Source organism: Ambystoma mexicanum, chromosome 4q (genome assembly GCF_040938575.1).
Source record: "Ambystoma mexicanum isolate Mex_15411 chromosome 4q, UKY_AmexF1_1, whole genome shotgun sequence".
Lineage (NCBI taxonomy): Eukaryota > Metazoa > Chordata > Amphibia > Caudata > Ambystomatidae > Ambystoma > Ambystoma mexicanum.
In genome coordinates this window covers 949,824,057-949,845,852 of record NC_090928.1, presented here as the reverse complement: position 1 = coordinate 949,845,852, position 21,796 = coordinate 949,824,057, and the positions used below count along the sequence as shown (strand labels likewise).

The following is a 21,796-nucleotide window of genomic DNA, read 5'->3' as shown; positions in this document are numbered from 1 at the left end:
GTCCCAGGTAAGAAGTCCCTAGAACCACACCCGAGTAAAAAATAGTCCCTGTAGAAAAATAGTCCCTTTCAGGCTTCATGTTGGATTGGAGTCATTTGCAGCATGGTCTGCCTGAGGTAAGTAATGACTATGAGCCTGGCGCCTTAGGCGCCAGGACTGATTTCTACTATGAGCCTGGCGCCTAAGGCGCCAGGACTGAACCCAGATAGCCCCTCGCCGGGGCTGCTGAGGTTTTACTAAATGTCTAGATGCCTGCTCCCGGGGCTGATGGGCATGGTCCGGATGCCTGGGGGTAGGCATCATGACAGCACTCCCCACCAAGGCCCCTCCTAAAGTTGTTCTTCCCCCGGGCCCTGGCTTGTCTGGGAAGTTCCGATGGAATTTTTTCACCAACCGAGGTGCATGGACGTGGTCGCTAGGTTCCCATGACCTTTCTTGTGGTCCGTAGCCCTTCCAATCGATTAAATAAAAAAGTTTTGATTTAACCATCTTGGAGTCCAGGATATTTTTTACCTCGAATTCGGGTTCTCCATCTATCAAGATGGGGTTGGGTGGTTTGGTTAAACTTGTTCCTGGTTAAACTGGTTTTAAAAGTGAAACATGAAAGACAGGATGAATGCGCATATTAGACGGTAATTCCAATTTGACGGCTACCGGGTTGATAATGGCCTTAATAGTGTAAGGTCCCAAATATCTAGGGTTAAAAGTCTGAGTTCCCTTCAGAGGTATGTGTTTTGTAGCCAGCCAAACTTGATCCCCAATCTGGTATTGTGGAGTTTCACTACTATGTTGATCAGCATTTTTCTTATATTTCTCTTTTGCTTGTTTCAAATGTTCTGTTGCCTCTTTAAAGGCTTATGTAATAGTAGAATGCAAATGACTAACTGCAGGCATTTCTAAATGCTGAGGCAAATCTAGTTCTGAGGTTTGAGGATGATGTCCATATATGGTATAAAAGGGGCTTTGTCCGGTTACTGAATGAGTTATTGTATGCATACTCGGAAATCCATAAAATATCTTTCCAATTACTTTCGGTCTGGTGTAGCATGCAACGTAGGTACTGTTCAAGGGTCTGGTTGGTCCTCTCTGTCTGACCATCGGTCTGGGGATGGTGACTGGTTGATAACCTCACGCCGATTTGCGCCAGTTGACAACATTTCTTCCAAAAATGTGAAATGAATGGACTACCTCGGTCAGAGACCAATACGGAAGGAAATCCGTGTATTCGAACAATGTTTTCGAGGAACTCCTTGGCCAGAATTGAAGCAGAAGGTAATCCATTTAGAGGAATAAAGTGGGCCATCTTGGAAAAAAGATCCACAATAACTAGAATGGTGTTAAATCCATTACGTGGAGGTAGATCTGTAATAAAGTCTAACGATCAGGTGTGCCATGGTGTAGGTGGAATATCCAAAGGTTGTAAGAGGCCAGCTGGTTTTTTCTTCTGACTTTTGTTTTGGGCGCAAATGCCACAAGACATTACAAATGACTTTACGTCTTTTCGCCAGGTGGGCCACCAGAATTGTCTCTTAATTTTAGCTTCAGTTTTTGTGATACCTGGGTGTCCTTCCATCAGGGTGTCATGATAATTGAAGATGACTAGTTCTTGTAGTTCCTTGTGTGGTAGAAATAGTCGCCCTTGATAATAAGGTAGGTCATTGATGATTGAGTAGTCCGAGGCTTTCTTCACCCAGTCCTGCAGGGCTGTTGGATCGAAGAGTTGTTGGATCTTTACTTGAATATCCTCTAGTGTCGGTAGAATGGTTATGCCAAGAATTCTTTGTTCTGAAATTATAGGCACCGGTTCCGGGTTTGCATATGCTTCTCCCATCCCTATTCGGGATAAGGCATCTGCCTTGCCATTTTTACAACCTGCTCGATAAGTGATCACGAAATCGAACTCGGCAAAGAACAATGCCCATCGAAGTTGACGTGACGATTGGGCCTTGGCTGCTTTTAAATACTGCAAGTTCCGGTGATCGGTAATTACCGTAATGGTATGCCTGGCACCGAGAAGATAATGCTGCCAAGACCTGAAGGCAGATTTGATGGCTAATAATTCTTTATCGGTAACCGCATAGTTTACCTCGGGTGCCGAGAACTTTCTGGACCAAAATGCTACTGGGTGAAGTTGACCGGTTTCAGGATCCTTCTGGGATAGGACAGCTCCCATGGCTAAAGTGGATGCATCAGTTTCAATTATGTATGGAAATTCGGGGCGTGGATGCTTTAAGACAGGTGCAGACGTGAACTTCGCTTTCAGCTCTTCGGAGGCCTTTTCACTTCTTCGGTCCACAAGAAGCGTTTGTTTTTTCACAAAAGTGCTGTGATAGGGTGTACAACATGTGAGAAATCCGGAATGAATCTGTGGTAGAAATGAGCAAATCCGAGCATGCTTTGTACCCCTTTAACTGAACTGGGTGATTGCCACTTGAGGATTGCATCCACCTTTCTAGAGTCCATTCGGACTCCCTTTGGAGTCAGGATAAATCCAAGGAATTCAACTTCTGTAGCATGAAAAACGCATTTTTCCAATTTTGCATATAACTTGTGCTGGCGTAGTTTCTCAAGGACTGCACGAACGTGCTTCACATGGTCTGATTCTGAAGAGGAGTACACTAGAATATCATCTATGTATACAACAACACAGACGTCAATGAGTTCACGAAGGACATCGTTCATAAAATACTGGAAGGCTGCTGGTGCATTGCACAACCAGAAGGGCATCACCTGGTATTCGAATAACCTGTACTTAGTGCAAAGAGCAGTCTTCCATTCATCGCCTTTCTTTACACGTACCAGATTATATGCCCCTCGGAGATCTAATTTAGTGTAGATGCAAGCGTCCTTTACTTGGTCTAGTAATTCGGGGATCAGAGGCAATGGGTATCGGTTCTTAACCGTGATCTTATTTAATGCGCGGTAGTCTATGCACGTTCTGAGGTCACCGTCCTTTTTAGGCACGAAGAACAAAGCTGAAGATGCAGGGGACTTGGATGGACGAATGTAGCCATTAGCAAGGTATTGGTCCAAGATTGTCGCAGGTGAAGGTTTTCAGGTTCCGTAAGGGCGTAGATCCTACTACATGGAGGTTGTGCACCGGGTATGAGATCGATTCGACAATCGTATGATCTGTGAGGTGGTAGGGTGTTTGCCTGTTCCTTTTGGAAAACATCCTGGAATTCTTGATATTCCTGAGGTAACTGCACGACTGGAGTAGCGACTGTGGCCAGGCCTTGGTTCAAGGGTTTTTTCGGGTAACAAGTATGTGCACAATTCGGGAAGGTTAGTCTCTTCTCTCGCCAATCCATACAAGGATTATGTGTTTCCAATCAAGGTATCCCCAGTATTATTTGGAACTTCGGGGCTTTGATTAAATCAAACACAATAGTCTCTCGATGCCCATCCTGACCCAATAGTGTCATTTCTGCGGAGGAATGAGTTACAGGCCCAGAGGCAATTTCAGTTCCATCGACTGTGGTGATGACATCCGAAGTGGCCTATTTGCAGAGAGATAGATTCATCCTAGAAGCCAACTCGTGGTCCACATAGTTTCCTATGGCCCCGCTATCAATTTATGGCCTCACTGCGTGCATATGTGATGGCTGACTTGGATCTATAAGGACCATTGGTATGATGAAGTGCGAGGTCTGAGTATCCTTTTCAAGCTCGGCAAGCGGACCTCTACGCTTGTCGGGCGTGGTCGTTTCCCGAATCAAGCTCTGTTTGATTTTTATCAGCAACTCCGACTACTCTTTTAGATGTTTTTTATAGGGCAATCCCGTAGAAAATGTCCTGAGGCCCCACAGTACAGACACAATTGCATCTGCCGTCTTCTTTCTCTTTCCTTTTGAGTTAAGGGTCCCTTGACCCCCCCTGATCTGCATCGGTTCTGATACATCTGTTCCTTTGAGGGTAACATTGGGTTTAACCAATATCCGATTCTCGAACTTAGCTCGATCAGCCTTTCTATTCTGAAGTCGGTGGTCTAACTGGACCACTAAGTCTATATATTCTGCACAATCCTGAGGTGGGTTCACAACTTGGGCCAAAACGTCTTTGAGTTTACCCCGAAGTCCACAATGAAATAATGTAATTCGTTTTACCTCTGGCCATCCGGTTTCCACCACTAACCTACTGAAAGTGGCGATATAGGTTAGTAGATCCTGGTTACCTTGTCGTAATGATAAAAGTTTGTTATCCAGGGCCTGTCCCTGTGAATGTCTGGCAAATAGTCTTTCCATGCTCAATTGAAAACCTTGAAAATCCCGAAGAAGAGGGTCATCCTGGTTAACTAATGGAATTGACCAATCCGCTGCGCTGCCACTAAGATATGATAGTACAAAGGCTACTTTGGTTTGGTCGTTCGGAAAAGCTCCAGGTCTGCATAAAAAGTGCAAGCGGCATTGGTTCATAAACACGACGAACTTTTTTGGGTCCCCAGCAAAACGTTTGAATGGAGCTAAAGAAATGCTCCCTGGTAGAACCACTTGCACAGGATTGCTCGATGAAACAGGAGTTGGATTCCCCCCGAATCCAGGTAATGGTGTTTGCCCAGCCTGGTTTTGCAGTAATTGTCTAGCAAGATCATCAGTGCGCTCCTTTGACACAATCAGTTCTCTCCTGAGGGCATTAGTCTCTTGGTGCGCGGAGTGCACTTATGCCCTAAGTTCCCCTAACAATAGGGCTAGTTGGTCGGTTTCTGAGGTTTCCATAACGCCCGGGTGGGGATTCGTTCTGTTACGCTCACCTGGCAGCTGCGGTCTCCACCCACGTGATGCGTAGTGCAGCGATGACTGACTGGATCTGCCCTCCTAATCTTGTCTGCTTAACCCGTAGAAATATTCTCCTGCAAGTGGAGAGATGGATTTAGCCACTTGTGGATTCAAGTGATGGCACCCCCACAGTCCTCCCCAACTAATCACCTCCGAAATGCCCTCACAGCAATCTCACCTTATATTCTTCGAAGATGAGCTCTCCATCCTGTGTGGATTTGCAGGGGCGCGTCGATTCCAGTTACTTCACTGGTTTGAAGGCTCGGGAGAATTCCGGAGAGTATTGACTCTGAGGTTCCTGGTGAGGACCAGTAAGTATTAAGTTCATAGAGTTCAATATGTCCGATGTTCACTCTTGTTCCCCCCTTCCTTTCTTGTCTTGCAGCTGGCTCGTGAAAAGATGCTCTTGTGGCAGCTGGTGGCGCTCAGGTAAGAGTCTGTATTACCCGGCGCTGTCCGGTAAATGTTGCACGTGGAAAACGTGTTGTTTTGTCTCTCTTTACAGATGCGGCACGTGAAAATATGGAGAGTCACAAAAGGATGCCTCCGGTGGTAAATCAGGTAAGTGGTGGTGGTAAGAATTATATTGGTTGGTTCCCTCGGCTCACCTTGTGGTTTTCTTTTGTCTCCTAGGTGCCGAAGTTCGGCGAAGAAATGATGGAGGCAGCGCCGACCCAAAAGATGCTGTGAAGACTGGTGAGTATGGCGCGGCGCTGCAGCTGGAAGTGCGGCGTGTGCAGAAATGATGTTCTTTACAGGTCTGGAGACGAGATGGATCCAGAATCATGTGTGGAATAGAATAAGTTCATTTTCTAACCTTGTCCCTTTCTTTCTTCTTTATTTTAGGATCTCCGGATTAGTGGCGGGCGTGGCAGAAGACTGGATGCAGACTGCAGGCACGGTGAGCGTTACGCTGCTGTATGCAGAATAACGCGAAGCGTGAGTTGCTGGTCGGGCGTGGTTTAAATAGCCTCAAAAGTAGTCCCAGGTAAGAAGTCCCTAGAACCACACCCGAGTAAAAAATAGTCCCTTTAGAAAAATAGTCCCTTTCAGGCTTCATGTTGGATTGGAGTCATTTGCAGCATGGTCTGCCTGAGGTAAGTAATGACTATGAGCCTGGCGCCTTAGTCGCCAGGACTGATTTTTACTATGAGCCTGGCGCCTAAGGTGCCAGGACTGAACCCAGATAGCCCCTAGGCGGGGCTGCTGAGGTTTTACTAAATGTCTAGATGCCTGCTCCCGGGGCTGATGGGCTTGGTCCTGATGCCTGGGGGTAGGCATCATGACAATTCTCCGTAACTCTGGTGTCTCCCTGTTCAGTATAGTGCGAGCTTGAAAATCACAGGCATTACGGCTCATGCCTACGCTGCTTCCTCCAGGTGCAACGAGCTCAGGGCCATCTCTTGTCTATGCATACGTTCTCCTCCCTGTTGCTCGTTGGGTACTCACTATTCAGCATACTCGTCCTAGTAGATTGGATACTTCCATTTAAAGGGACATGTTCTCTTTCAGTGTGATAATGACCTCTATTAAGTGTTTCATCGTCCCAGTCTTGACTTTTAAAAGTCACAGGTATTTTAGAGCATCCCATGAAGGCCACAGTGTGCACAGGTTTATGGAGTTCCTCTCCCGGTGAGCTCCCAGTTGCCTCGACCCCTAGGGAGGGTCTTGCAAAGCAGGCACACTTCCCTAGCTTCACAGGATGGGCTCCCCCTTGGGGAGTAGGGACGAATTCCCTTGATTCGCCACAGATGTCATCACAAATACCTCGACCCCTAGGGAGGGTCTTGCAAAGCAGGCACACTTCCCTAGCTTCACAGGATGGGCTCCCCCTTGGGGAGTAGGGACGAATTCCCTTGATTCGCCACAGATGTCATCACAAATAGTAAACCTAAACATGTGGAAAATGGAAACCAGCATTTCCTCGACTACATTGTGCATCTTGAGGTGCCACACATGTTGGTAAGATTAACAAATGGCAAAAGGTTTGCCAGGTCCCAGAAGCTTATTAGGTTTACACTTTTCTATAGAATAGTAAATAGGGCTTTGTCTACTTGTGAAATTAGTATTCCTGGACAAATAGTAACATATAGCAGTAGTATGGTGTGTTATCACAACAGTCTCAAAGTGCTGTAATTACTCATGCTACCATTACCCTACTCAATGATACTTGTTGCATCAACCTGAAAATTCGAAGAGGCTTAGAATATCTGCCAAGATTTGAACCTGTTTTACCTGAAGTTCTCAGATATCTGCAACACTTACCTTTGACAATTAATCATTACCTATTTCTGTCTTCCTTTGAATAGTCCTTACAGTTAACTTTTTTCTTCTGAATGTATTGTTGCCTTTAGTAACTCTTTCAGTATACCTACCACGCTTCTGAGAAATAACCTGATTGTTGTGGCACTAGTGAATGATTTGTGATAGGAAAATGCCAAGTATATAAATGAACTGGCTGCGTCCTTAAACTTACAGCTATCCGGGATAGTATCAGTGCCCCTTGTATTGGGAAAAGGATAGACTTGTCCCAATGGACCCAAAGGCTGCTGTGCCCAACGTAAGGCTGTATTATTTCCATAACCCACGGAATCGACATCGAGGTTTCCCCCACGTACAGTAGCAGATCATCCACATACAATTATACATGATCCTCATGACCTGACGGCCACATAAAAACCCTCATAAGAGGGTCTCCCCCCCGAAGCCAAATTGCCAAAGGGTCTATCGCCAAAATAAATAGTGCTGGGGAGAGCAGGCAGTCTTGTCTCGTGCCCCTCTCCAGTGGAAAGCATCCTGAAGTCACCCCATGAACCTATACATTCACCATGGGACTTATCTATATTAATTTGGTCTACTTTAAAAGACTGGTTCAAAACCCATGCCCAATAGCTCAGCTCAAATACATTCCCAGCACGAGTCAAAGGCTTTCTCAAAGTCGATAGTCACCACCCCCAACGGTTCCGGGATTCGGTCGGCCATCTCCAGAGACAGTTGAAGCCTGCAGGTATTCATTCGGGTCACCCTGCCAGTAGAAAACCATTCTGACCATGGTGGATCAGCATTGGTAAGACCGTATTCAGTCTTGTAGCCAGGATTTTACCCAATACTTACTTTGGTCTCCATGTTGAGGAGCAAGATGGGCCAAAACGAAGATCACTGATCTGATGGCTTAACCTTCTTTGGTATCACTATGGTCGTTGCATGTCTTAGGTCAGGGGGCAGTATTCCGTCACTCTTACTATTCTGAAACATGGACAGCAACAACCCTAAAATATCATTTATGATGAATCCAATGGAGTCATCACTAATCTCCCAGCGGTAACCTCCTCCCATGTGTCCAGGGGACAGCAGCCGCTACCTGATCCTGACTCTGAGGGTGGCTATATGAGGGAGGATCAAATGGGAGAAGACAGCCTCTGGGAGATGTGATGGCTTAATTGGATGAGACATTGTATCCCCCATTTGCCTGTGAAGATGACCCCTTTATACCCAATACCCTCATGTCCTATTGCTATACATCTACACCTCCTGTAAGGGAAACCATAGACACCCTTTTCCAAAACTCTGTAGAGCAAACTTCCATCCCTGGCCTAAAACCCAGAAGCTCCAAAAACCCCTTTTTCAGTTCTAATTGTTGACCAAATAGAACTGATTTATCATTGAGAACTGTTATTTTCCAACTAATCTACACTATCCGACTACAATGAACTACTGTTCCCACAATCACCCGAATATTGGGATGAGGAAGAAGGAAAGAACAAAGCAGAATGAAAGGAGCCACAATCTCAATGAGCGTTCTAATTGTTTTCACAATGCAACTGTACGCAGGAGAGTTAAACACCGGGGGCCAAGTCATAGAGGCTGCTGCTTTTTGGAAGAAGACGTGTCATTCATCGACAAGGCTTGTAAAGCCTGGAAGCACGAACCGGTGTGGTGGCGCCGAGCGGTTCACCAGCAAGGGAGAAGAGAAACGCTGTGAAGTCAGGTCGCGCCTCAGACACACCAGGAGCCAGTGGAAAACTCCTGGGCGTGCAGCAACCACAGAAAGCAGCGTTTTACCTACTGGGACCTGGATTGAGCGAGGCATGCTGAGGCGAGGCTGCGGGAGACACCAGAGCGAAATGAGAGTAGTCTGGAGAGCAAGGTTGGCGGTATACATTTACAGCTGGGGCCGAGAATGCCAAGACGAGCCGGTGAGTCAACCCAAACACACAGGGGACCCTGGGGCGTATCGACGACCGTGCCAGATATGAATTCTTTTCTGATTTTGTATTTGCATTTTAGTTTCTTAAAACTTTTAGTAATAACAAATGGTTTACAAAGTCTTTCTTCTCAGGGCCTCCCGTTCGACTTAGCTCAAAGATGCAGTTTGTGTTATTGTCCAAGTGTTATGCAGTCGGGATTCCCAGACATTCCTTGAAAAAATCAATTGTTGCAATTACTAGGGAGGGCTTTTCCCCCCTCAATAGTTGTGAGCACCAGTCCTCAGCTGAGAGAGTCGGCTTGTTTTCCAGGAAACGTGTAAAAAATCATGTCCTGATTTCTGTGAATGGAGTGCATGTTATGTGGATGGGTTTCAGATCATCTTGGCATCCCTCGCTGCTACAGAATCTATAGGATGCATATTGCGGGCCCTCTTTATTTCTTACTGTCAGGACCTCCTTTGTGTTGTACAGATTGAGTCTGATCCTCAAACTGTGTCCTGTATTGGGGGTCTGGAAATGTTCTTATATAGCTCAGAATGTTTCCCAGGGCTCCGATTTCCAGAGCTAGATTCTGATGTAGTTTATTGGTCTGCCTCTTTGCACGTTACTATCCAATCAACATTTTCTCGCAGTTTTTTTTATTTTTTACCTTGTTCGGGGTTCTCTGTAAATCCTCTACAATACCATTTGCTAGAGAGATAAGTCTTCATTACAAGTTTGCCGGTCCGGAATTAACGGTGCCAGTAGAAACGTACCTGCACCGTTTTCCAGACCGACAAACGATGAGTTCTGCGGGCGGTCCTTCGAAGGACTGGAATCCTGGCTTGTCAAAGGCCTCAACGATTTCTCGTCGGATCAAGATTTCTCTTGAAGTAGTTCCAACTTATGCCTCGGACTGGAAGATTTATAAGATTTAGTCTTCGACCTCTCTTTGCCGTCTTAATGTAGATCGGCAGGGGCATGGACTTTCTGCTTCTCCTTCGAGGGGCTGCATTCACGAAGATATTTAACATTTCTTTACGAAATGCATCCCATTTTGCTGCAGAGTCCGACTTGGTTGGACATTTGATTGACTCGGCTGAGAAATCAGTGGAGGTCGAAGGTGACCTGTGATGCTGTTTCTTGGCCTTCTTGGAAGAAGACGAAGAATGACTTCTCGATCGAGATCTTTTAGACATTTTAGGTCGAGGAGGATCTCTCAGCTTTCTTTTTTTTAACCTATTCTGAGACTTCAAAGGTAATCTACCCACCACCAATTTACATTTTCCACACCTCTGAGCCTTTTCGATCATCGCCTGATAGGAGTTACACTCTGAGGTACGGTGATCAGTTCCAAGACAGCACAGGGAAATGCGGTGGGGGTCGTTGATCAACTTCTTCGATCCGCAGTCTTGACACTTCTTGAAACCCGTCTTAGGCGTTGATGGAGCCAACAGTGAAGATATTTTCGTACAGAAAATGAGTGAAGATAACTAAAGCGTGCCGTAATTCTTCGAAGCGATTGCTCAAAAAAAATGAAACTGAAGCCAACAGGAGCTGCCTGCGCTTTTTATACTGATGATGATGATGTCGACAGTCAAACGGAGGCCCTCGAGGGATATCGACTCGACAAGACGACACACAGCGTGCCCTGTCGAAAAAAAATTCCAAAGCAGCTGAAGCAGGAAGGATTATTATCATAAAATGAGGAATACATGGGAGGACACAATCCACTTGAAAGGTGTATTCTTAAATATTTAAATAAAAACCCTTGAACATGTCACATCTTAGTACGACTCCTGTTTCGCAACAGCTCCTAATAAGTGGATTGAAAATTTGAGTGGTTGAGTTGTACGTTGTCACCTAGACTTGTCTTTGTTTGAGAGTTTGAGAGTTGCTCTTAATTTGCAGACTAATAATTATTCACGAAGCCATCCAATTAACTGCAATTGAATTCTTGTCAGTTCACATATGCAACTCCACAAAATGCTCAGTAAATTAAGAGTTACTCACCGGAGTGACCAACGTACTCCTAGTCCACAGTCCCCTTTCCTCCATTCTTTATGGACGTCCCTTGCAAGCGACAGGAACAGAACCTTATTTCACCAGAAAAATAACACTTTCCCTTTAAATGTATACGTGGGCGGGGCCCTGGGAGCATGCGCTCCCCTAACCCTGTCCACTGGCGCCGCTCCTCCATCCCCTTTGATGCGTAGGCTGTATTGAACTGTTCAACCTCGCTGCTCTTATTTAGGGGGAAGGATGGTGGGACGTATGGAGGAAAGGGAACTATGGACTGGGAGTACGTTAGTCACTCTGGTGAGTAACAATTAATTAATTTACGTCCGATCCCGTTTCCTCCATCCTGTAGGGGCGACTACAACTGATGAAAACGCCCTGGGAGGAGAGCTTGATACTCTTTGCAAACAGAATACGAAGGACAGCCTGGCCAAATGCTGCGTCAGCCCCGGCGCTGGTGTCCAGAAAGTAGTGCTTGTAGAAAGCTGATGGAATGGCCCATCTTGCAGCTCTGCTAATTACTTGCCACAGGACGGGACATTGGAAGGCAACAGCTGCTGCCTTGGCTTTTACAGGGTGACCGTGAAAGCCCCTAAGAGACTCCTTGCGCTGAGCCCTGTATGCCTCCTGGATGGTGGAAGTTATGCATCTGGCTATTGAGGCCTTAGATGCTTGTTGCCCTGGCCTTGAGCCTCCAAATGTGACAAATAATGCGTTAGTCTTGCGAAAGGCCTTGGTCCTGTTCAGATAGAATTTTAAAGTTCTGACGTCCAGACAGTGAAGAGCCTTCTTGGCGTCTTCCTTAGGAATTGGAAAGAAAGTGGGGAGCACAATCTCCTTGTTAATGTGGAAAGAGGAGACCAGGTTTAGTAGTATTTTGGGGTGCATGCAGAGCACAACCTTGTCCCAATGAAAGATAGTGCAGGGCTCGGAAGCCACTAGAGCCTGAATCTCGCTAACTCAGTGAGCTGAAGAAAACCCCACTAGCAGCGCTGTTTTGAGCGTGACCAGTTTGAGGGCTCAAAAGGTTTGTGCGCAAGGGAGCTAAGAACAACATTAAGATCCCAGACGGGGTGCGGGTGTCTGACAGACGGGTAAAGCCTGGTCAACCCCGCTAGGTGCCTCTTAACCACTGGATTAGCCAAGGAAAAAGTGTACCGGTCCGGGTTCCTGTATGCGCCAATGGCTGCTAGGTATGTTCTGCAGGTGTCGACCTGGATCCCTGTTCTGCCTAAGTACACCGAAAAAGACAACACCTGGTCCAGAGTGCAGGATAGTGGGTCCACTCCGTTTTCCTTTGATCAGAAGCAGAACCTGGTCCGTTTGCTCTCGTACTGCTTTCGAGTAGCCTGCTTCTAAGCTCCCTGGATGATTTCTAGGTTGTCTTGGGACAGCTAAAGATGTTGCAGAGTCACCTGCTCAGTTACCAGGCTGCTAAGGCTAGCATCTCTGGGCAAGGTTGAATCATCGCACTCCCCCACACCCCAGGCTGCACAAGGAGCGTGCCCACCCCCAAGCGGGAGAGGGATTTCTGGTTGGACTGACAGCTGCCGTAGGTATGAGAACCAAGGCATGGCTGGCCACTGCAGCGCTATGAGGATGAGACACAGCCAGAGGTATTGCCTGATCTTGCAAACCACCTTGTGGATGAGCTGCGTACGTCCACATCCCATCCCAGGGGACTTGGAGAGCATCCCTGAGAGAGCCGTGCCCCGCACCTCGGTAGGCAAACCTCTGACAAGTGCGGTTGTTCTACGTCGCAAACAGGTCTGTGATCGGGTAACCCCACCTGCTGAAAATCTCTTGAAGGACTCTCATGTTCAGCTGCCACTTGTAATTGTCGAAGACCATCTGACTGAGTCTGTCCCCCTCGAGGTTCGATTCTCCCAGAAGATGGACCACTGAGATTCCAGATGTCCTGCTCGATCGCCCACTCCCAGATGCTGAGGGCCAGTCGGGCTTAGGAGGGTGGATCTGGTGCCCCCCTGCTTGTTTATGTAATATATTTAGGTAGAGTAGTCTGTCCGAATGCAAACCGTACTGCTCCTGATTAAGGGTAGGAATGCCTTGAGTGTGAGACAAATGGCCATTTTTTCCAGCCAACTAATGTGACTTTGCTGGTCGGCCCTGGACCAGAGACCATGTACTGAGTGAGCCCCCAGGGTAGCACCCCACCCCTGGAGTGAGGAGTCCGTAGTCATAGTATGATCCGTCGGAGGCGGTCTGAATGGTCTGCCCAGCATGAGGTTCACATCCTGCCTCCACCAAATGAGGTCCTGCTGTAGGGATGCATGTATAGTGAACAGGGCTCCCTGATAACCTGACTCCTAATCCCAGACCCGCCTGGTTCTTCTTTTGAATGGCAAAGAAGTGGGAGTAAAAGCTCTGCCCTTGCTGAGGGAGAGTAACATCATCCAGTGCCTCGCTCTCCACCATGGGACGAATCTCCGCCAGGAGTGAGGGAGTCCTGATCTGTGGGAGGGAGGGGGGGCAGGAGGTGGGGTGACAGGGCAAGTCGGAAGCCCAAGGAGTCCACCGAAATCACCCATGAGTCTGCGAACAGTGGGCACCATGATTGACTGTGCAGGGCCAGCCTGCACCCAAATTGAGTGCTGTGCACCTGAGAAGAGCCGTCATTGTTTTTTTTGGGTCTAAAGCAGATGACTGAGAGGGGGACTTTAAAAAGCCCTTGTGTGAAGACTTCTGCCATCCTTCTCATGTCCGTTCCTACCCTGCTTGCAGTATCTATGTGCTCCGCTGTGGACTCCCTGATGTCCTGTGCTACAAGTTTTGCACCTGTGACTCCCGCCTTGAAAGAGGCTTGTTTATCTGCCGGGATATCCGTCAAGAAGTCTGCTATCTCTCTCCACAGTCGTTGGTTAGCCGATGCCAGGATTGTGTCAGCATTAACTTGCCTGAGGTGAAGTCCCGCGTTTGAGTAGACGTTCTTCCCGTAGGCCTTGAGTATTTTCTGCAAGGCTGAAGTTGCAGTGCTTGTGGTGGCGGTGTGGGGCTTGGCATTCAAAGATGCCACACGCAATGACTGAAAGACATTGGCTGGGGGTGCACCGCCAAAAGCAGAGTGTCTGCCGCCACCTGCCTGAACTTTGCGACCAACCTTTTGTTTGTTGGCTGAGTGTAATGGGTCTTGAGCTGTATCTTTTTTGCAAGGACCTCCACATCCTTCTGTAAAGCTATGCCCGATTTGGATTCAGCTTTGATGGTGAGCACTTCGGCCAGCACCCCTGACTCTGGCAGTTCCCTCTGCGGTTGGGGAATGCCCAGGTAGTCGGCAAAACCAGCAATCCTGTCATAGAATGCCCTAGCGGAGGAAGGTGTGTCCTGCTCCTCCTCATCAGTGTCTTGTTGGTCACCTGTGTTAGATGGGGCCCCTGCCGTTGAAGAAGGCCAAGGCGCTGGCCCTGGGGTTGTATGCGATGCTACCGGAACTACCAGTGGCAAGGGCAATGGAGGAGGTAAAGGCTGCACAGGCACCGGCTGAGGAGTCGGTGTGGGAGGCAGCATCTCCTGGATTATGCCCTTGAGGATGTTCCTCATCTGTGGGGACTGCATGATGGTGAAGAATCTGTCGGAAAAAACGATTTTCGCAAGCGGGCTGGGTGCGATCCTGCACTGGCGCCGGCTGAGGTGTAGAAAAGGCCTGCTGTCTGCTCCCTCCTTGCGAGTACATGCCCTCATGGTACCTTGGCTGACCCAAGAATATCGGGTAGGACGTGGAACATGTGACAGGAATCATGGCCCCCAATCTGCCCAGGCCGCAGGCCGCAGGCTCTTGCCTTTGCGCTTCACCCTGTTGCCGGGCTTCTGTCCTGGACGCCATCTTGTCTGCGCACACCGCCATTTTGTCCGTGCCTTCTGCACGTGCAGTGGACGATGTGTGCCTGGACTCGGCCTGCATGCCAAGACGCATCAGCATTGTCCCCCTGCACCTCAGGCGTTGGCCTGGTAGGCAATTGGCCCTCGGCCATATGGCCGCTAGTGGTGACTGTGCTGTGTGTAGGCGCCCACTCAGGTGTGAGCCCGGTAGCAGAGCTAAGCCCCTAGGGATGTGTCCCGGTATCAGAGCCTGTCGGCCCATAGGCAGTGGAACCGGTAGGGCCCTTAGACCCCTCGGCTGTTTTTCCGCTAGCTACCAGAGCCTCAGTGTCCTTGCTGCCAGTGCAAGGGCCTGACTGACCCCTCCCGTCTGAAGGCTTTCCCGGGAAGTAGTCGCCCCTACGGGATGCTTTCGAAAAGAGTACACTTACCTTCTTGGTCTTCCTGCGTATGTATTCCTTAATGCTCTCCAGTTGTGTCCCGGAGAACAACTCTCTCGACCGCGCCAGCCTGTTTCGTAGGGATCGGGGTGTGAGGGTATTGCACGCTGAGCAGCCTTCCCATCCGTGGTCTTCCCCAAGGAACCAGAGGCAAAGCGGGCGCAGATCTGATATGGGGAAGGAACCATAGCAAGACGGGCACCTGCTGAAGCCAGCCGCGGCCGACATGCCCCGGGGACGGACTAGGGCACCGGTGGACTGTGTTCCCAACCTGAAAATTGGAAAAACAAAAGATTAGGGAAAGCGCATGGAAATTACGAGGCCTCACCTCACCCAGGAGCACCAGTGAAAGTGATACGTTCCTGTCAACACGGAAAAGAGGACTGGGGTGTGGCGGCGGGGTTAGGGAGGAGTGCATGCTCCCAGGGCCGCACCCCCACACATGTATACATTTAAAGGGAGAGTGTTATTTTTCTGGTGAACAAAGGTTCCGTTCCCGTCCCTACTGATGGACGCCCATACAGGACGGAGGAAAGGGGACGTGATGTAAGAGTTGTCACATTAGTGGAAAATGCAGTCATTACAGAGCTTCTCTCACCTACTGTATGCAGATGGTGGGTTTGGTTTTATGGAGGTCTGAGTGAGGATGGTGGTGAGGGGTTGATAAATGGAGCAAGTACCTTATGTATTTACCATGGTGGCCAAGGAGGCGCTCCCACAGAACACAGTTTCCCTTTTTGTTTTTGCTCAGGAAAGAAGGTTGCCTGCTCTACCTTGTTTTCGTTGTAGTCCCCACAAATTATGATTTTGACTGCAATAGAGATGGCACTGTCGATTCTAATTCAATGGAGTCTTTAGGTGGAAGGTGGGTATTTAGAAATGTGATGCCCAGCTCTGCTGCCATATATAAAATAACAATACGGTTTTTCAATGAACTTGTCAATTGAGAAAATGCCTTGAAGGATATTTTTTAGCAGCATATTTGAAGGCAATCAGAGTTTCTTCCCGTTTTTTTGGAGATGGCAGGCATGGCCTTTGGGACATAGAATGTTTTACCTAATTTGTTGGGACGACATTTGTAGGAGGATGATAACTGTCTCATTTTGAGATCTCCAGTTTATTTGCTATCCCTGCAATATTAACAGAAACAAGGTAGTGTTTAGGCCTATCCTTCTCTTACAGTACCGACTGATGATTAGCCACCCATGAAAGACTCATAAGACTTTAGTCCCCTATTGCCCTTTTCCTCCTGAGGGTTTGTTTGTAGTAACTGTGGACTACAATCGTCACTACTACTACTGTGAGGACCCATTTGTATGTGGTTCATTCCATTGGTCTCAGTTTCATTTTGTGTAGTTCCTCTGTTAGAGAATATATGTTGCCCTTTCTTGGTGCATTTAATAACTAGACTGTGAGGGAATGAGGAAGCAGGGTCAATTACATTTAATTTTTGGACATTTTGATTTGGACAGCTGACTGGGTTTCTTTCACCAGGGACCATTGGGCGCATGTTCCTTGGCTCACTGCATAAGTGAAAAGTAGTGAGGATGAGATGTAGCTTTAGACACAGATTTATCAGCGAGTGTACTACTTCCATGAAGTTTAAAAGTCTGTTGATTTCTGTACCAACTTTAGACAGTTCAGATCTATATTTAATACATCTGAAACATACCTTAGCAAGTTCAAAAGCCAGACATATACCTTGTAGCTCGGGCCTCCTTATTTTCCTTTTTTAAAAATGGGTTCACTTATTACTGTCTTTGGCCTATCTGCTTTCTCTTTATTTTTTAGTGTATTCATTGTAACTTCTCATTAGGTTAGGTTGATCTACTCTCTAATGGAAGGCAAGTTGCAGTTAGATTTGCTAGTTCAATCCATGAGCAGAGGTGGCTTTTCTGAAGAGGGGAAGTGTTTTTGTATGGCTAAGGCCAAGCTGGGGTTCCCTCATGAATGAACGTAATTGTTATGCTATGATTATAATAATAATAATAATAATAATAATAATGCGCTCTTGCTTGTAATGTCTGCTTGGCATAGTTCTTACTAATGTCACTGAGCTTAATGATTCAGAATCCTGTTAAGGCAATCATTACAACTTACTATTTAGGATTGGTTTTTCGTGTAATTATAGCTCCTGCTGAAAGAGACCGTTTTATTGAACCTATCTATTGTTTGTAGTATTATTGTTGGATACTCTCCATATTTTCATGTTGATACGAGAAATAAATTTCTCTTAGGAATATATACTGTTCTTTTGGGAGTTCATAAACTTTGCATATGGTGTTGTCATGAGATTGGGCTTGCTATTTGCTTGTAGAACCGGTCTAGCACATCCCGAGTGCTGCTCTCCCAAAAGCCACTTGAACTTGAGTTCTTGAGTTATCCTCTTTGTAAGACCAGGGTGCTTCCATGAAGGTGGAAAAGTATGTAATCTCTTTAATCGGTTTGTTGGTCATGTCTGATGTATCTTCTCAAGGTATACCACAGAAGCATCAAAGGCTGAGTTGGAGCCCACAAGACGCATTTGAACAGACTGTTTGAATCATTAAGCCATCTTAAGTTACAGAAGTTCTGAGTCAGGTGGATTAAAATCCTTTAGCAAGGTGAGTTTGATCACTAACAATCCAACTGGCTTGTACAGATAACATTTAGTTTCTGAAATGAATCTGTCTCTGCTCAATTATGTATTCTATATTTCATATTCAGGTTTAAGCCAAGCACCTTGAACCAGATCTTTCCTATTTGTGGTACTATAAAATTATCCAATACACCTGAATACAACGTCGTATAAACCAAGATCTAACTGAATAAAGTAACATGGTATATTTTGTGTAATGTTTTACATTGTAAAAGTGAGGATGGGGTGTATAAACAACTCAGCCACATTTGGCAACATCTGAGAGAATAGAGAGCCTATTTACAGAGGACCTACCGCACCACAGTTTGGCATCTCACAGAAGAAAGAGGCAGAGGGCAAATCAAGACTTTGAAAATGCGTCACATCCAGGGGTGCTGTAATCAGTGGCTCAAGAGACTTCTGAATTTCAGATTCTTCATTTTCAGATTTTGCATCCTCTTCACGCTCACAATCATCATTATCCACTTCCAAGTCATTTCCTTCAGGACTTGTCTGTCAACATTAAGAAATAAAGTTGTTCCTTTTCTACAACACTTTGTAGTGCTCAAACAAGTCATTGTTTTCTATCACATTCCATGCACAATTATGTCTCGCCCAATGTTCTAAAACCCACAATGGTTAAGCTGCTGGTGGTGACAAATTATATATGAATGATGAATATTGCACAACGTATCTTCACAAGCACCTTCCAATATGTTTCAATTACTTGACCTCATTTTCTGACCACTTAAAAGCACTTATCCTAGGTGCAGACACACCCCCCCTCACCTGTTTAATGGCCATCCCATTGATGTTGTATCTGAGGTGCTAGTAACCTACTTAAGTGGGTATTTTTATTTCTGTAGTCCTTAGACGATTATTTTTTTCATAAATCATATTGTTATTTTCACCATGTGCTACAAGACATGCTTGTTGAATATCACTCACAGTGCCATTCCGTACATTTGTTTGAATTCGATTTTACCTAAGGTGAAGTGACCGAATTTATTTCACTGAAAATGGTAGGTAAAGTGGTATAAGTATGGTGAATAATAGGTGGGGTGTGGGGTAAGGGTATACGTTAGGGTGGGGAGGAGTGAGAAGAAGCGGCAGGTGCTCTGCCCCCGCATTATATATATTTTTTAAAAGTAGAAAAACTAAAACGTTAATTTCGTTTTTAGGTGGAATAAATTCGATAACTTCTCCATTAGGTACATTTTTTCGATTAAATCACTGGCATCCCTGTTTGGACACCTAGCAACACTATATATTTTCAGATTTCATTTTTAACGACCTAAACAATGTATCATTGGTTGCATTTTTTCATTATATTTTCTAAACAACATTTGTCTTCCACTGTCCTCACATCGGAATATGCCAGTGGGAAGAATGGCCCTAAATGTTTAATCTTCTTAGTCTTTTATGTGCAGTTAGCATAATGATATTTAACATGTGTAGATTACACAAGATATTAATTTTCATATTATGTGGTACTTAGCCCTCCCTTGCTTTCGTGAAAAATGGCACAACTGTATTCAAAAGGTAGAAAAATCATACATGTTTGAACATTTCACAGTTTAAAGAATCTATGGCGGGTTCTCTAATTGCTACTGATTGGCTGCTAAAAAAGGTGACAAAGCAAATGCAGTTCCAGTAGTTTTGTATGGAATTTAAAACATGTATATAATTATATTAGGCCTCAGAATAAGGCAACAACAGAACACAGAGGAAATGTCAGGATGGTTAACATTGTGTATTACATACAAGAGGGTGGGCAAGCAATGCCAAAAGGGTCTATCGAATCCAACTAGAAGGAATAAAAAATACTAATACTAACAGTGTCAGCTGGGGTAATGTGATTTGTGGAACTATTTCTGGCGGTGCAGGCCTTCTTTAATGTTTTTAACTAATACAAAGTGTCATGATACAGTGACCAGTAGGCTTCGTAGCGCAACCTTTAGTCTCAGATATATAGCACACAGCACTCATTTTGACTTGACAGTCTTTTGGTTTCAGTCTCAGGGATGTAGCATCCAGCTTGCTTCTTGACTTCACTGACCACCAAGCACTTCTCCCCTCTCTCCGCCTTTAGGGAGCTTGTCATGCACAGATATTATCACACCATTTAGCTGTGGGGCACCCTTCTGTGTTAAAGATGCTAACTTTTTACACACTTCTCACAGCATGTTTTTCATCCCCCTTTCCTTTAAATTCCAGTTTGGCATCTGTATTCTCCCCTCTGTCCGTGGGTCATCCTCCTGAGTCAAACTTGATTTTAGGGAAAAATGTAAGTGTAGCAGCAAGTCTTGCCAACTTGTCTAAAATAAACTTGACAATTTCTTAATAGCAAGTGGCAGATTTTAACTTTACTTTTAAATCATATACAAAAGTGCAATCTTCAGTTTTAAAGACAATACTACTGCTTGCACAATTCTTGTTCTTTACAACTTCATAATCGTGACTACGACTTCTTGTGATGATGAATCTGTTTGTGATATGGTATCTTCATATACTGTGACTTGTCGTCTTTTTGCATGCCATAGTGTGTCATTTGGCCATTCAGGCACTCAATCTGCATTATTTGTTCAGAATTGGAATGCAAAGGTGCATAATTACTGCTAGATATTCTAAATGTAGTTGATAAAGAGGATGCCACCGCACTATGTCATTAACAAGCAGTGGTAAAACCAATAGGACTACTAACTATGTATACACAGAAATGCTTATGTCTGCTAAGTACGAAAATAAAGCATATGTACGTTTTTTGAAAGACTGTGTAGACATTAAAAGTTACTCACCGTAGTGACTAACGTACTCCTAGTCCATAGTCCCCTTTCATCCATGTGTTATGGGCACCGCTCTGAAGGGACGCGACCGGACCCTTTTTTCGAACAGAAAAATTGCATTTTTCCATTTGATTTTCAGGCGCTCGTAGGTGCGACTATGGGTGCGACCACGCCACTATAGCCCTGCCGTCCAGTACCTGGCCTCAGTCCCCCCTGAACGTGCCAGACAAGTAATTTAGCCTGATCTACCTTTATTTGGGGGAGGACAGAGGGTCCTATGAAGGAAAGGGGGCTGTGGACTAGGAGTATGTTAGTCACTACAGTGAGTAATTTTTAATTACTCCTATGTCCCGTCCCCTTTCCTCCATACTGTATGGGCGATTACAACCGATAAAGCCCTTAGGGAGGAGTGTGAGTAACTACTTTGCAAATATGTTCTTGAGGACCACTTGTCCAAACTCAGCATCTGACCTGGCACTAACATCTAAGCAGTAGTGCTTGCAGAAGGCCGATGGGGAGTCTTATGTGGCTGCCTTACTGATGACATGACATCTGGAATGCAACCGCCGCTGCCTTTGCCCTCACTGCAGGTGCATGCATATTTGCCGGGCATGGCCTCTTCAAAGCTTGTAAGCCTCCGAAATAGCCTCCACCATCCACCTGGCAATGGAAGCTTTTGACGCTTGCGAACCCGGCAAAGAACCATCTGAACGTGATCACCAAGGCCTCCAATTTCCTGACCTGCTTCGTCCTGTCTAGGTAAAACTTGAGCGCCCTCCTAACATCCAAGCAATGTAATGACCTCCTGGATTCAGACTGAGGATGTGGAAAGAAGGTTGGGAGCACAATCTCCTCATTGATATAAAAAGAAGAGACTACTTTAAGCAGGAATTTTGGGTGTGTCCTCATAACCACCTCATCTATGGGGAAGATTGTGTAAGGCTCCGACGTGACAAGCACCTGAATTTCACTAATGCATCTAGCTGATGTGAGGCCCACCAATATCACTGTCTTGAGAATCACCCACTTGATGTCTGTAGTAGCCATGGGCTCAAAAGGCTTGTTACCAGTGCTGCCAGCACCACATTAAAGTCCCACACCGGATGAGGTTTTCTGACTGGAGGGTATAGCCTGG

The 21,796-nt window shown here is 46.1% G+C and overlaps 1 protein-coding gene across 3 annotated transcripts in view; it reads right to left on the bottom strand.

Annotated features, from left to right (window-relative positions):
• The window catches only part of TRERF1 (transcriptional regulating factor 1), a 2,539,264-nt gene that overhangs the window by 175,542 nt on the left and 2,341,926 nt on the right, over positions 1-21,796 (bottom strand). For 2 of the 3 annotated variants that reach the window (XM_069608500.1, XM_069608501.1), the window contains exon 14: positions 18,191-18,388. The exons of the other annotated variant lie outside the window; for it this stretch is intronic. In XM_069608500.1, the coding sequence (XP_069464601.1) occupies positions 18,191-18,388 (198 nt within the window). The remainder of the gene's footprint in view (positions 1-18,190; positions 18,389-21,796) is intronic. 3 annotated transcript variants of the gene reach the window in all.